General features: G+C 39.0%; 2 protein-coding genes and 1 long non-coding RNA gene across 3 annotated transcripts in view; 1 reads left to right on the plus strand and 2 right to left on the minus strand.

Moving 5' to 3' along the window:
- The window catches only part of LOC122527879 (protein roadkill), a 78,356-nt gene that overhangs the window by 51,491 nt on the left and 13,702 nt on the right, over positions 1 to 13,163 (minus strand). The window lies entirely within an intron of this gene.
- The window catches only part of LOC122527882, an 18,359-nt gene that overhangs the window by 79 nt on the left and 5,117 nt on the right, over positions 1 to 13,163 (minus strand). The window contains exons 2-3 of the mRNA XM_043652460.1: positions 3,634 to 3,703; positions 1 to 581 (exon numbers count right to left, since the gene is read on the minus strand). The exon at positions 1 to 581 is cut by the window's left edge and continues 79 nt beyond it. Coding sequence (XP_043508395.1) covers positions 1 to 581; positions 3,634 to 3,703 — 651 coding nt within the window. The remainder of the gene's footprint in view (positions 582 to 3,633; positions 3,704 to 13,163) is intronic.
- LOC122527888 overlaps positions 1,492 to 13,163 on the plus strand; it is a 23,333-nt gene continuing 11,661 nt past the window's right edge. Inside the window, exons 1-2 of the long non-coding RNA XR_006306433.1 lie at positions 1,492 to 1,627; positions 12,589 to 12,598. This is a non-coding gene — a long non-coding RNA (uncharacterized LOC122527888). The remainder of the gene's footprint in view (positions 1,628 to 12,588; positions 12,599 to 13,163) is intronic.

A 13,163-nucleotide genomic window follows, 5' to 3' on the forward strand; every position in this document is an offset into this window, starting at 1 on the left:
AAAAAAAAAAAGAAAACGAAAGAGGCCTTCGCGACAGTCAATCCGCGGGCACGATAGGTTATCGTCGAGCAGCGACGTACCGAACTGTCGGCGAATCGAGCTCGTGCAACGGGAGACCGACCGGAGAGACGTTGCACGGCGAGCAAAGCCAACGTACGCGAGAGAGGAAACGCGGCAACCGATTGTTCGAATCTGTCGATCACCGGTGACGCCGCAGCCGAATTGTAAAATTTCGTGTGCGCGTGATCGCAGGAGCGACTAGAACGCCGAGAGAGCGGATACGCCTGCTCCGGACACAATTCACCAATCACTAGTCCAACTCCGATCACGGCGCTGGCTCGACTGAGCTCGGCTACTGAACGTCCGCCAGTCCCCACCCCTGCGCTCGCGGCCTCGTACGTCTTCGTCACGCTTCGGTCGAGTTCGGCTACGTTCGGCCGTGTCTCGACGCCGCGCTCGTGCCTTCTCGCGACCTCGTGTCGCGCTACGACCGATGATGGTTCATCGCCGGGTACCCAAGGGCTCTTCTCTCCTACAGGAAACTTCTCCTCGGGAATGCACGTTTTCTGGCATGCTCTCTGCTACGAAATTATTATACGAACTGTGCTATCATGCGTAACGTACCCTCGAAAAATATCCTTGGCTAGTTCATGCGTACAGGCGTACACATATACACGCTTGTCGATCGTCATACGTGCACTAATAATTTCGATATTTTTCTATTCTCTGGTAATATATATGTAAATGTTTTATATATAAAGCATGCTCGTAAATTAAAGCATTAAGAAGATGCTCTCACTGCATGTAACAGTATATAGGGACCGTACGCATTTTGCGGATGCACGTCAACCCTTTCATACGGGATAAAGAGATTTATCTTCTCCGTCAATTAAAGTCACGCGTATGAATACGTTTCTGTTTTTGGAGCAGGCTACTGTACATAATGTACAGCCGTAACAAGGTAGATTTAATAAAATACGTTCAGTGAGAATCATACAATATACTTGCTTTGAGAATAGCGATATAAGAAAAAAATGAGTTAATTTTATCAAAATAAATCTATGTTTTACTTAATATCTTTTGTATGAAAACTTCTATATTTTTATTTTATTTAGAAAACATAAAATATATCATTTTATTATAGAAAACGATCGGTAATTATAAGTGAAAATTATATTTACTATTTTTACTTGTAAAAATAAGTAAGAATAACAGATAACATTATTTTCACTGATAATTAATAATAATATTGTTCACTGATAATTAATAATAATATTGTTGTGTATAATACAAGGAAAAAATAAATTAATTTTATTAAAATAAACATATATATGCTTTTCAAGGAAGCTTCTACACTTTTACCATCGAAAACGATCAATAATTAGTATACCTTAAGATTCGTTTAATTCTCCAAATATTCCATAAACATTTGCACCTATGTTTTATACATTTTCGGGTGAACCACAAGATTATTTATGCTGTTCTCGATTCCATGTGCACGGGGGGCATTCAGATCGGTAACAAAACCCGCGGTATCGTTTATGAATTCACTGGTATACGCGATATATCCGCAGGACGTGTGAAAGCTTCTTTTTTTTTTTCCCCCGCGAGCGTGCCGAGTATATCGGTGCTTTCGTGTCACCGGAAATGGAGAACAAGCCTCTGTTCGTCGTCGAATTACAACGAAAAAGAGGTCACGAAAATGTTTTATGGGTGTTTAAGGTGGCTATGGTTGGCGTCAATGGGACCGTGACGTCGTGCCGGAATCACGCACGACGGTCGTGACATTGTGAAGAGAATACCGTATTCGTGAACTAATGTAACACCAAGGGTCATCGTATAATTAAAAGAAAAAAAGAAAAGAAAAAAAGAAAAGAAAAAAATTTATTAGACGAACTTCGTTTCTCGCGTATCCCCTTGCCTCCTTTCGTAACTGCAATTCACATCGTCATATTGTTATTAAAATCGACAGGTGAACTCTTACCGATCGATTTACCGATAATTCCGCGTACGGATAGGTTCTTTAGTCAGTATTAATAACAGGAAAGGACAGTATCTATTACGACGTCACCAATGATACTCCACTAGTCGCGTTCGTGACTCTGGCAAAGACAGTTTTTACGCAATCATACGCACGGATGCAAGTTTAAGGTTGCATGGATCTCGTTGGCCGATACGCGTGCTGCTCAACGTGTCCATAAATTAGTGTCACGCCTCGAATAGCTTTCTCATGCTACGCGTCGGCCATCTCGGCGAACGGATTTCTGCTCCTGTGATCCGTTCAGTTCGAACTGCGGTACGAACGGACACCAGAGGGAGAGTAAAAGCACGACACTGACGAACAAACGATTTCTCTCTGATGGGAACTGGAGTCTCTACGCGATAAGCGATTCCTTTTGTGAGAAAGTTTGAGAATCTTGATTTAGAGAAAGAAAGAAAGAAAGAAAGAAAGAAAGAAAGAAAGAAAGAGAGGTCAGTGTTAATAAGGACGGCCCCGGGGCGCAGGGTCCCCTTGACCCCCTTAAAAAAACGTCCCTGAGTCTCATTCGCCCCAGAGCACGCGAAGAGTGTCGTGTAAACTCTATTATGCTTTTCATTATTTCTCGTTTTTTCCCCCCTTTTCACGTCGACGATTTCTCGTCTGCGTCTGCACATCGTGACTAGCTCCCTCCCTGGCCTATCGGGGAGTCATGGTGAAAGATGAGCTCGCCATGGTGAACGGTGGGGCTCTGCTGCCCTGCGTGCGATCTAATAAATCGCCGATATTCGCTTTTCTTGCCTTTCTAATAATTAAACGCTTTCTTGCCGCTGGACTGGGATTTTATCGTGTCATAGTGGACAACCGCGATGTACATGCAGATTTTAAGCGAGATATAATTCACGTTGGATTATCCAATTCTTGTATATTCCTGTAATTACCCAAATTACAACGTAGACAGAAAGAACTCTAGATAAAGAACAATTTCTAAAACAAAATAATGGTTCTGAGCTTTGCGACATGACAGACTAAAATGATTTCTTAATAAAAATTCTAAAGTTATGTACTAAAAGATCACTACCATAGTTTCTTCAAATTCTGTTTGAAAATTTAAAAGCATCAGATTATTCTGAAAGGATCACTATCCTCTCTCGCAATAAGATTAAGTACAGGCTTGCCGAAGAGAAATAATCGATTTTAAAAAATAAGAATGTTCATGAGCATTCTATCAAAATGCGCGAAAAGGAAACGACTAATTAATTAATTGTCGCAGAATCACACTGCGAATTGCACAGAGCAGAAATTCTCAAGTGGCACACGAGTTCCCAAAACGGCTGTTAGGATCGACGTTAAATGGAAACGATATAATAATGTACGTCTACTTCGAGTAATTGTGTGCACTGGCAGCTGCCGTCGTAAAAGAGATACTTTCTTTTGAGTGCTGTCTGTTTCTTTAGACCAATTGTGTCTGTTGACCAGTTCGAATCGACAAGCAAGCTCGTTCTTTCGTTGCCTTCAGCCGTTATATTTATTCTCCGTGAATAATCCTAAAGTGGGTTTTAGTAAGTAGTTCAAACGACTACTCTCGGCTTGATCTCGACTACTCGCTGTCAGACAAATGTTACATTTAAAAGTTTAGTTTATACTTTTTGTACCTTTATATTCAGAATGTTGCAGTATAGTTTTATGTGTATGTGTTCCTTCTTCCATCGGGAGGGAAATTTGCTGAAATTAAAATATTTCAATTGCCGTACAATTATAAATCATGATGATACTAAAATTAGAAACTTTTGGAAGCATATGCATGCAGCTCGTACAGAATATTTGGACCAATTTTTCAAAGTGTTTCGTGGAGAGAAAAGATACTTGATACAGGTCACTTAACTTTCTCATGGCAACGCTGGCACGAGCCTGTTGCTTGAACTGAATTAATTTGCAGTTACGTCAGTACGGCGACCGAGTGATCGTTGCTCTCCGCTTCCAAATGCGTTTATTCGGCCGATTTCTATTAGACTGATTAGATTCTGCAAATGATTCTGTAAATCCGCGGGTGACAGGTTTCACAACTGCATCGATCTTCTGTCATTGACAACATGTTACGCACTGCGTCGTGAAACATTGCGAAAATAAAAGAAAATTCTTTTATTTCTGCCATTGTCACGATATATTTCAAAGTCATCATCTGTCTTCTTAAATAGCGATTACATCTAAATTAAATTAAGATAACAATATTAAATTTGAAAGCATAGTTCATTATATTCGCTGTTGCTGTTGGATATTTATAAGTTTCAACAATGAGTAACAATTCAGCTAAAATATTCTATTTAACTCGTCCAAGGCCAACAGTCAATTGCAATAAGAAACTTAACTCTAATTTTAAACTGTTTTAAACTTAATTTTTCATTTTTTCCCTAACTTTAATTCCTTCCTCCAACACTTCACGTTTCAATGTCGACTCAAATATTATAATATCGATCATTTTACAACATCCTTCCATACAGGACGTGTTATCGATTTTGAGAGAGATGAAACGTACGCTTTCATCTCTCTCAGAAATGTTAATTCCTCGCAAAGGGAATTTTCGTGGCAAAAATGTTTAAGCAGAGGCCGAGGTGGAGGGATTTCGGTTTCGAGATGGAATGGGCTTTCGCCATTTCGTACGGTCCAGCTGTTTCTCTGCCCGCCATAAAAACTGGTGCGTAGCCTTATTTCTTTCTCTCTTTCTTTCTAACGTCGATTTACATTCACGTCTACGCATGCACGACTCTGTGTATTTTGGCGTGTATTTCACGTACGAGTTATTTGTTTCAATTCACGTTTGTTCGAGACTCTCCGAGCAAAGAATCATCGGCTTCACCTACCTTTCTCCTATCCTTTTTCTTTTTTTTTTTTTCGTTTCAATTTTTCTACCTCCCGTTTGGATTTTAATCGTACACGATTTGACGGCAAACGGATAATTAAATCGACACTGTTTGTTCGAAGCAGCTAGCCTCGGGCGAGCAATGAAAAATACGAGGCCCGTGGAATTAAACGTGAATGGAATGAGCGCCAGGAAACGTGCCAGAGAATTACGACTCCGTGGACTCTTTCTACCTCGTCGTGTGGCCGTAGTTTCCTTTACGGCCTTTGGATTTTGAGTATACGCGCCCGTGTGGCTCGTGTTTGTACGTTCGAAACGTACGATTACAAAGGATCTGGGTCTTGCGGCGCTCTCGGTGTGAATTTTACAGGCAAATGGCAACGCGAGTTTCTCTAGCGACGATTTTCTAAGGAGTCGCGAGGCAACCAAGTTGTACGCCGAGTGTAATTTGTGTCACGGATATTGGAGGAATTAGCCTTACGTGTTTGGACATGGCAGAACGGCTGACAAAATCTTGGAACGTCATTCTTGATTCGCGCTTCGCTTAACTCTTTGTCACGAGTGCCCCGAACAAACATGCACGGCAAGGTATTTTTCAACGTAAAAAAAAAGAAAGAAAGAAAGAAGAAAATTGTACAGTTAAAGTAAACTGGAAATGCAGAGGTTTATGTTACGTCGCGTTACATTAATTGAATTACAGATTTGTCCGATGTGCTTTTCAGTTTTTCAGGTCGTTTGATATTATTTTATATGTTCAATCAAAAATGAAGTAATCTGTATGTATTCCATTAAATGAAATTTGCCACTTTTCTTAGTATGAAAACTTGTGCCTTCAAGAAATAAATCATTTTCGATTGCTCGTGTATATAACAATATTATAATGTGTAATACATAACATTATATAATGCAGATATACAATACACACATATTATAATAAAAGTATATTATAATAAAAGAATGTTACATAATATCTGTATTATGTAATATTATATATAATAATATGTATAAAGTTATATATAACATCACATAATACAGGTATTATATAACACTCGATTCCAAACATTAAAATCTCAATAATACAAATTTAATTAATTATTCGTTACTGAAATACGAAAACTTGATGCGATCTGGTCTCAAACACAAAGTCCAACACCCCACCCACAAGAATCCAAAATAAATTATATATAATACAGGTATATTATATAATACTTGACTCCAAACTTAAAAATCCCAATAATACAAAATTTATTCGTTACTGGAATGTAATCTGATCACAAACACAGAGTCCAACACCCCACCCACAAGAATCCAAAATAAATTATATAACAGAAGTTACATATAATACAGATATATTATATAATACTTGACTACAAACTTAAAAATCCCAATAATACAAAATTAATTATTTATTCATTACTGGAATGCAATCTGATCACAAACACAGAGTCCAACACCTCACCCACAAGAATCCAAAATAAATTATATAACACAAGTTACATATAATACAGGTATATTATATAATACTTGACTCCAAACTTAAAAATCCCAATAATACAAAATTTATTCGTTACTGGAATGTAATCTGATCACAAACACAGAGTCCAACACCCCACCCACAAGAATCCAAAATAAATTATATAACAGAAGTTACATATAATACAGATATATTATATAATACTTAACTACAAACTTAAAAATCCCAATAATACAAAATTAATTATTTATTCATTACTGGAATGCAATCTGATCACAAACACAGAGTCCAACACCTCACCCACAAGAATCCAAAATAAATTATATAACACAAGTTACATATAATACAGGTATATTATATAATACTTGACTCCGAACTTAAAAATCCCAATAATACAAAATTAATTATTTATTCGTTACTGGAATGCAATCTGATCACAAACACAGAGTCCAACACCTCATCCACAAGAATCCAAAATAAATTATATAACAGAAGTTACATATAATACAGGTATATTATATAATACTTGACTCCAAACTTAAAAATCCCAATAATACAAAATTAATTATTTATTCGTTACTGGAATACAATCTGATCACAAACACAGAGTCCAACACCCCACCCACAAGAATCCAAAATAAATTATATATAATACAGGTATATTATATAATACTTGACTCCAAACTTAAAAATCCCAATAATACAAAATTTATTCGTTACTGGAATGCAATCTGATCACAAACACAGAGTCCAACACCCCACCCACAAGAATCCAAAATAAATTATATAACAGAAGTTACATATTATATAATACTTGACTCCAAACTTAAAAATCCCAATAATACAAAATTAATTATTTATTCATTACTGGAATGCAATCTGATCACAAACACAAAGTCCAACACTCCACCCACAAGAATCCAAAATAAAAACAAAAATTAATCCACGTAACGACTAACTTTCTCTCAACTCCATACCATTTTCCAACGCACCGAATCCAACCCAAGAACCCATAGGAAAACCTACAGAGGAGCTCGTAGCAGGCACCGGATATCGTATTTGGAACTTGTCGCGAAAACAGCCCGGAAAGTTTATCGCTGTGTGACGGGAGGGCGAGGAACGGCGGAGAACCGCATGGGAAAGGCTCATTGTTCATCCCTGTCGTGACACTGATGGCGGTCCACGTTATATACGGAGGCTGTATGACGGTCTCCGGATGCATTGAGAGCGCAGACTCCTTCGTGTCGCTCCGGGTAGTAACAATGCATAATAATGCTCGAAACGGGCCGTATGAATTCAGATTCTGGCATCGCTCGCAAATAAGCTGCTGCTCGAGAAAGAGGAGGGTGCGCGGCTTGAAACGAGACGGGGGGATTCTTTGCTTGACGAATAATACGTGAAATGGAAAACGGAGAAAGTTCGTTCGGGGAGTGACCGTAAATTTTCGGCCGAAAAGCAATCCACGTTTCGATCGAGCGAGAAAAAAGGAGGAGGAGGAAGAAGAAGAAGAAGAAGAAGAAGGAGGAGAGGAAACCGTGAGGCTTTGCAAATGAGATTTTTGTTTCGATTTACTTCAACTCTGAACACTTTCACGGTGGTTGCGCAAAAATATTAATGTAAATAAATGAAAATGATTATGATATATTAAATGAATAATAATCGCGCGCATTAAATGAATAATAATTATTATATCGTGAAATTTTTCTAAGGACACTGTCAATTATATAAATAAATAAAATAATTTGTATAAATAATTCTCTCATGTACAACTGTGTTGTGTCAAAAACTGGTAACTATTATATAGTATATTATACAGTTAGTTTACTATTATATACTATTGTGTATTATACGATATAGTATATTATACGTATAGTATACTATAGTTTACTATTATATAGTAAAGTATAGCAATTGAGATTATATAGTAAAGTATAGCAATATGTATTATATGATATATGTATTATATATTATACGTATAGTATACTATAGTTTACTATTATATAGTAAAGTATAGCAATTGAGAAGTAAATTACTTAGTTTCAGGATTTTTAATTCAATCATAATAAAATCAAATACATGAAATTCATCTATCACCCAAGAACTAGTTTATTTATATAGTAAATATATAGTAGAGTATAGCAATTCAGAGTTAAATTACTTAGTTTCAGGATTTTTATAATTCAACCATAATAATATCAAATATCTGAAATTCATCCATCACCCGACGATACCATTTCGGGATTCAAATAATTCTCTGAAGATTCAAGTCTCATAAAAATAGACAACTGTAACGAATACTTTTGTTCATCGTTGCTCTCGTTTGGCCATTTTTTTCGCCTGACAATACATAGATAACACACGTGTTATCGAACATCCTAGATTTCGTGCAAAAATAAACGATCCTCCGAAATGTCCATTCTCATTTGTGAAGAGAGCAAGATTTGGAGACCCGAGTGGGGACCAAAGATCTAATTATCGAAGTCCTGGGTTCTGGTTCGTGACGAAAAAGAGAGAGTTTCTGTGTTTGCGTTAGACGCGGCATAGAAAGGTGCGATTTCAAACAACGTCTCATCCTTCCCTTTCTTCATCTACTTTTCAACGTTTCTATATATCAGTTACGGTTATAAAACTGATCATAGTATTACCCGTTTTCTCTAAAACAAACAATTAAAAAACAATTACAATAAAAAAACATTGCGGCGAAAGTTGAAACACAAAGTTGAGATAAAGATATAGATTTCGCTCGACCCTGAGAGCGTGCAAGCCTTGTCCTCGGCTTTCGAAATTTCCGTCGTTCGGTTCTAACTTTCGAAACGCGGCTCCTCCGCCAAGGACAGATTCATCGATAACCGATCTCGAAACGAAATCAAATTAAATCCAAAATAATATCAAAGAAAAAAAAAAAAGAAAGAAAAAAATTGCAAAATTGCTCCAAGTTGCGAGCCGGCGGCCGAGAAAACTTTTTTAATATCCAACCCAGTCGAAAACCAATAGGGAACGAACCGTTTCATCTTTCATATTTGTCGTTCGAGGAATCGGCGATACAACGCGAAGAATATCGATACGAGAGGCTCGAAAGTGTGCAAATAGATCGAATGTGAAGGGATTTGCGGGTCACGGTGGATGTGTTCAACATCCAGCTTGCTCTAAATTATGGCGTACGCCGTTGGTATCAACGGTTAAACATAATTGGCAATGATCAGCGCGGCGTGCGAAATTATTTTAGCCACGAGCGGTGCGAAACTGCAGTGTACGATAAAATTCCAATCTACGAATCCGTTTCACTATTGCACGTATATCTCTTCGATTATTCTGCCACGCACGTCGACAATTTTTTGCCCCAAAATTGCAACATTTTCACAGTTTTAAGTATACTTAAATGTACAAATGATAAGTTTATTGCTAACCATGTGATATCAATACCGACGTGAGTTCAAAAGAAAAAGAAAGCGACGAATTCTTGTGTACGGTTTGGTCGCTCGTTATGGTCCGCGAACCAGCTGCCAGCGCAATGGACTGAAAACTATTTTCTTTTATTAATTGAAGTATATTTAAATTTCGCGCGACATAAACTGCGACTCGTGAATTTTGACGATTTTTACCCGTCAAAGGATTAAACAAAGAAAGTTAACCACGCGACAGATTTGCAAATTTCAGAAATTTCCGTTTCACTGTTATATATATATTTCTTAATTACGTTCTTTCTTTTGTCGTTCCAAGACTTAAACACGTTCTAAAATCGAATCCTGGAACTGTTCTCTCTTATTAAACACATTTAAATCTTACGTACATAAACTGTGTTCCTTAACCTCTTGCCACGCACTTTGACAAAATTTCCCTGTCCCAAAATTGCGACATCCTCTCACAATTTCAAGTATATTTAAATATAATCCAGGTAACAGCAAATAATCAATTCGTTACAATTCCAATAACTTCTAACCAGCGATGTCAATACCGACGAGTTTCGAAACGAAAGCGACGAATCTCGTTGTATACGGGTTTGGTCGCTCGTTATGGTCCGCCAATCAGTTGCCCGGCGCAAGGGGTTAACGAGCTTTTCACTCGTTAAAGGATTAAACGAGGAAAGTCAACGATGTTGGAAATTTCCGTGAAGAATGCTGCTTTTGCGCTGGTATCCACCGTTTGCTTGGATATTGCCCCTATTTGCAGGAGGATCCCGTCGACAAAATACCCCACCGGGTGCGAGGTTGAGTTTCGGGCGTTGTTCCAGTTTGCCCGCTAATATCGTGTGGAAAGTGGCGGGTAGGGTTCTTGCACCGGTTGGAAAACGGAGACCGTGGAGCGGAGAGAGGTGGGCGAAGATGGTGACTGTGCAGGGTAGAAGAAACTACCATCGTTGAGAGAAGGGAGGTTGGTTTCATAGGGTTGGAAGAAGACAGATACGAATGGAGAGAGAAAGAGAGAGAGAGAGAGAGAGAGAGAGAGAGAGAGAGAGACGCACGCAGAATGATAGAGAAGAGGTGGGGGTTAGGTGATTGTGTTAGAGAGCGAGGCAAAGCGGAATGGAGGGTTCAGACGAGGTCAGGTCACGGGACGAGCTGCTGTGCCTCGGTCGATAGAACGAAGCTACCCACCTATGCTACACACCATGCCAGCCTATGGAGAATAAACACGTACACACGCATATACACGCGTGTGCACGTTGCCGGGAAAATATGAAATTTGTACCGGCCGCTTGAAAAACTTGAACCGCTCGACCCTACGGGAGGCGCTTGTATAATTTTTTGAATTACCGGTTATGGCAGACAAGAGGGGACCCCCTCCTTTCGTCCCTTGATAACTTCGATCCCGATTTTCGAGTCACGACTTTTCCCAATGAACGTTTCAAATCGCGAATCTCACGGAACGAAGAGTTTATTTCTGACAGAGTTACCAAGTTACGTTGCTTGCGAAAGGCGAGATTGCGAAGATCTACTATTCTCGGATAATTTACAGAGACATTCATTTCTCACGTGCGATTTGACTAAACAAAATGTGACGCGCGTTGCGTCATCTCTGAACGAATCTACTGCCAATTCTGACAATTGTTTTTCCGAGCACAATTGTTGATCCGCAAAAGTTCATTCGTCACTCTTCCGCGAAGAGATTTCCTCCCCCGGTGCGAACGATAGTTGGAAAATGAAAGCAGGAGGGGATGATATCGATTCGACTGATAGCAGCTCCATTCTTCGTAAAGACTTAATCGAGCAACCATCGGCTTCGGCCGTAGTTATTTCGATGCGAACACGGTATAAATCACGCGCCTTGACTTTTAACTGCTTCCCGGTACTCTGGCTGAGACACACGCAATTGAGGTATCACCGAGCTGGTGCGCGATTGGTCCCTTCTTCTCGTGATTTACCGCCCGGCTACGAGAGACAAAACGCGCGCACGTGATTCTTTTGTCTCCGACCGCGATACGATTTCGAGAGAGAGCGAAACGTTTATGGAAGCACCAGCTGCAAACAGTTGCAACGTCTGAAACGGGCGTTATAGGTGGACGAAACAGCGTGCGAAGTGCCGTTTATCGCAATGGAACTTTCAAACAGCTGTAACAAAGTAATTTGAAGACACAGTTCGCAACGTTTCTCTCGTCGAGAACGAACGAAATTTAATTACTCTCAAAGCTGAATTGTCAATAATTGAATAATTTGCGAAAAAATTAATTTGGATGCAGAGTGAGAGGAGCGAGCTCCTATTCTAGAATAGATTAACATTCAAGGCTAATTACAATGAGAATTACAAACTAAATTTCGAGGTCCGTTCGAACGTGCGAGTCAATTTAGAAATTTAGATAATTTTATTCCATTATCTCGCGAATTTGAAAAAAAAAAAAAAAAAAAAACAACATACAGTATTTTATACTTCGACTTGTATCTCGTTACTTTTGGGACACTCGCGTTTCGAAAACTTTTTGCCGGGAGGTGACATTGGAACTACAACGAGAGCAATTCGAAAATAGCTTGGATCTTTCGTATACAAAACGTACGCGCAAGTAAAGTGCGGTAAAAATAATTAAATTCAGCTTCTTTCTCTTTTTTTTCTACGCGTTTCGGTAATTTAATTTAATTTCGTCTACGATGGTTCTATCGTAGAACAGAAAACGACAAAAATTGTCAACGTGTCCAAGAGAAACATGTGAAGAAACAAAGAAGTGCGCGCACAACGTCCGGAGGATGTTCGACCTCACGCGTGGCCATTTCCCGCACTTCCTTGTCCGGTCTGCGGCCAGTTCGCCTCACGAGAGACTTCATAAGGTTCGCATTAAGGATTCAGGAACGGCACAGTATCGCGAGAACGCGCGAGTCGAGGCAAGTCGAGTTGGAGGCGGTCCAAAAGAAGCCGGTGCCAATCGTGGAAAAAGGAAACAACGATAGAAACAGACGGTCTGAAACGATCCGTCGCCGAATCGATCGATACCGCGTCACCGTGCCATTTTTTTTTTTTTTTTTCTCTATCGTTATTGATTCGTTGATAATGTCTTCAGTGTTGCGATCGCTCGTTATCAAGTACGTAATCTTCGTACACCACACGCGATTATAACCGCAATGAAACATATATATGAAATAGTTTCTCGTTTGAAAACTCGCACACTTGCCTCGCACTACGGACACTGTTTCAACGTGTTTCAGATAAAATTTAAAGATTCACAGTGGCAAAGTAAATGCTTCGTTAAGGAATGCGAAAGAAAAACGTAAAGTTACACTTAACTAAAACGATCAGACATTCTTCGTTATTTGATGTCGCGGTTTTTCATGTGCGAAAAACTGTGCAGACTCAAGTTCGCATTCACCCAAGCAGTTAATGTTAATTTGTCTTTTGTCACAAAAAAAAAAAATAAAAGAAAAAAA

This window comes from Frieseomelitta varia, unplaced genomic scaffold, assembly GCF_011392965.1.
Source record: "Frieseomelitta varia isolate USP_RPSP 00005682 unplaced genomic scaffold, Fvar_1.2 scaffold_236, whole genome shotgun sequence".
Classification (NCBI taxonomy): Eukaryota; Metazoa; Arthropoda; class Insecta; order Hymenoptera; family Apidae; genus Frieseomelitta; species Frieseomelitta varia.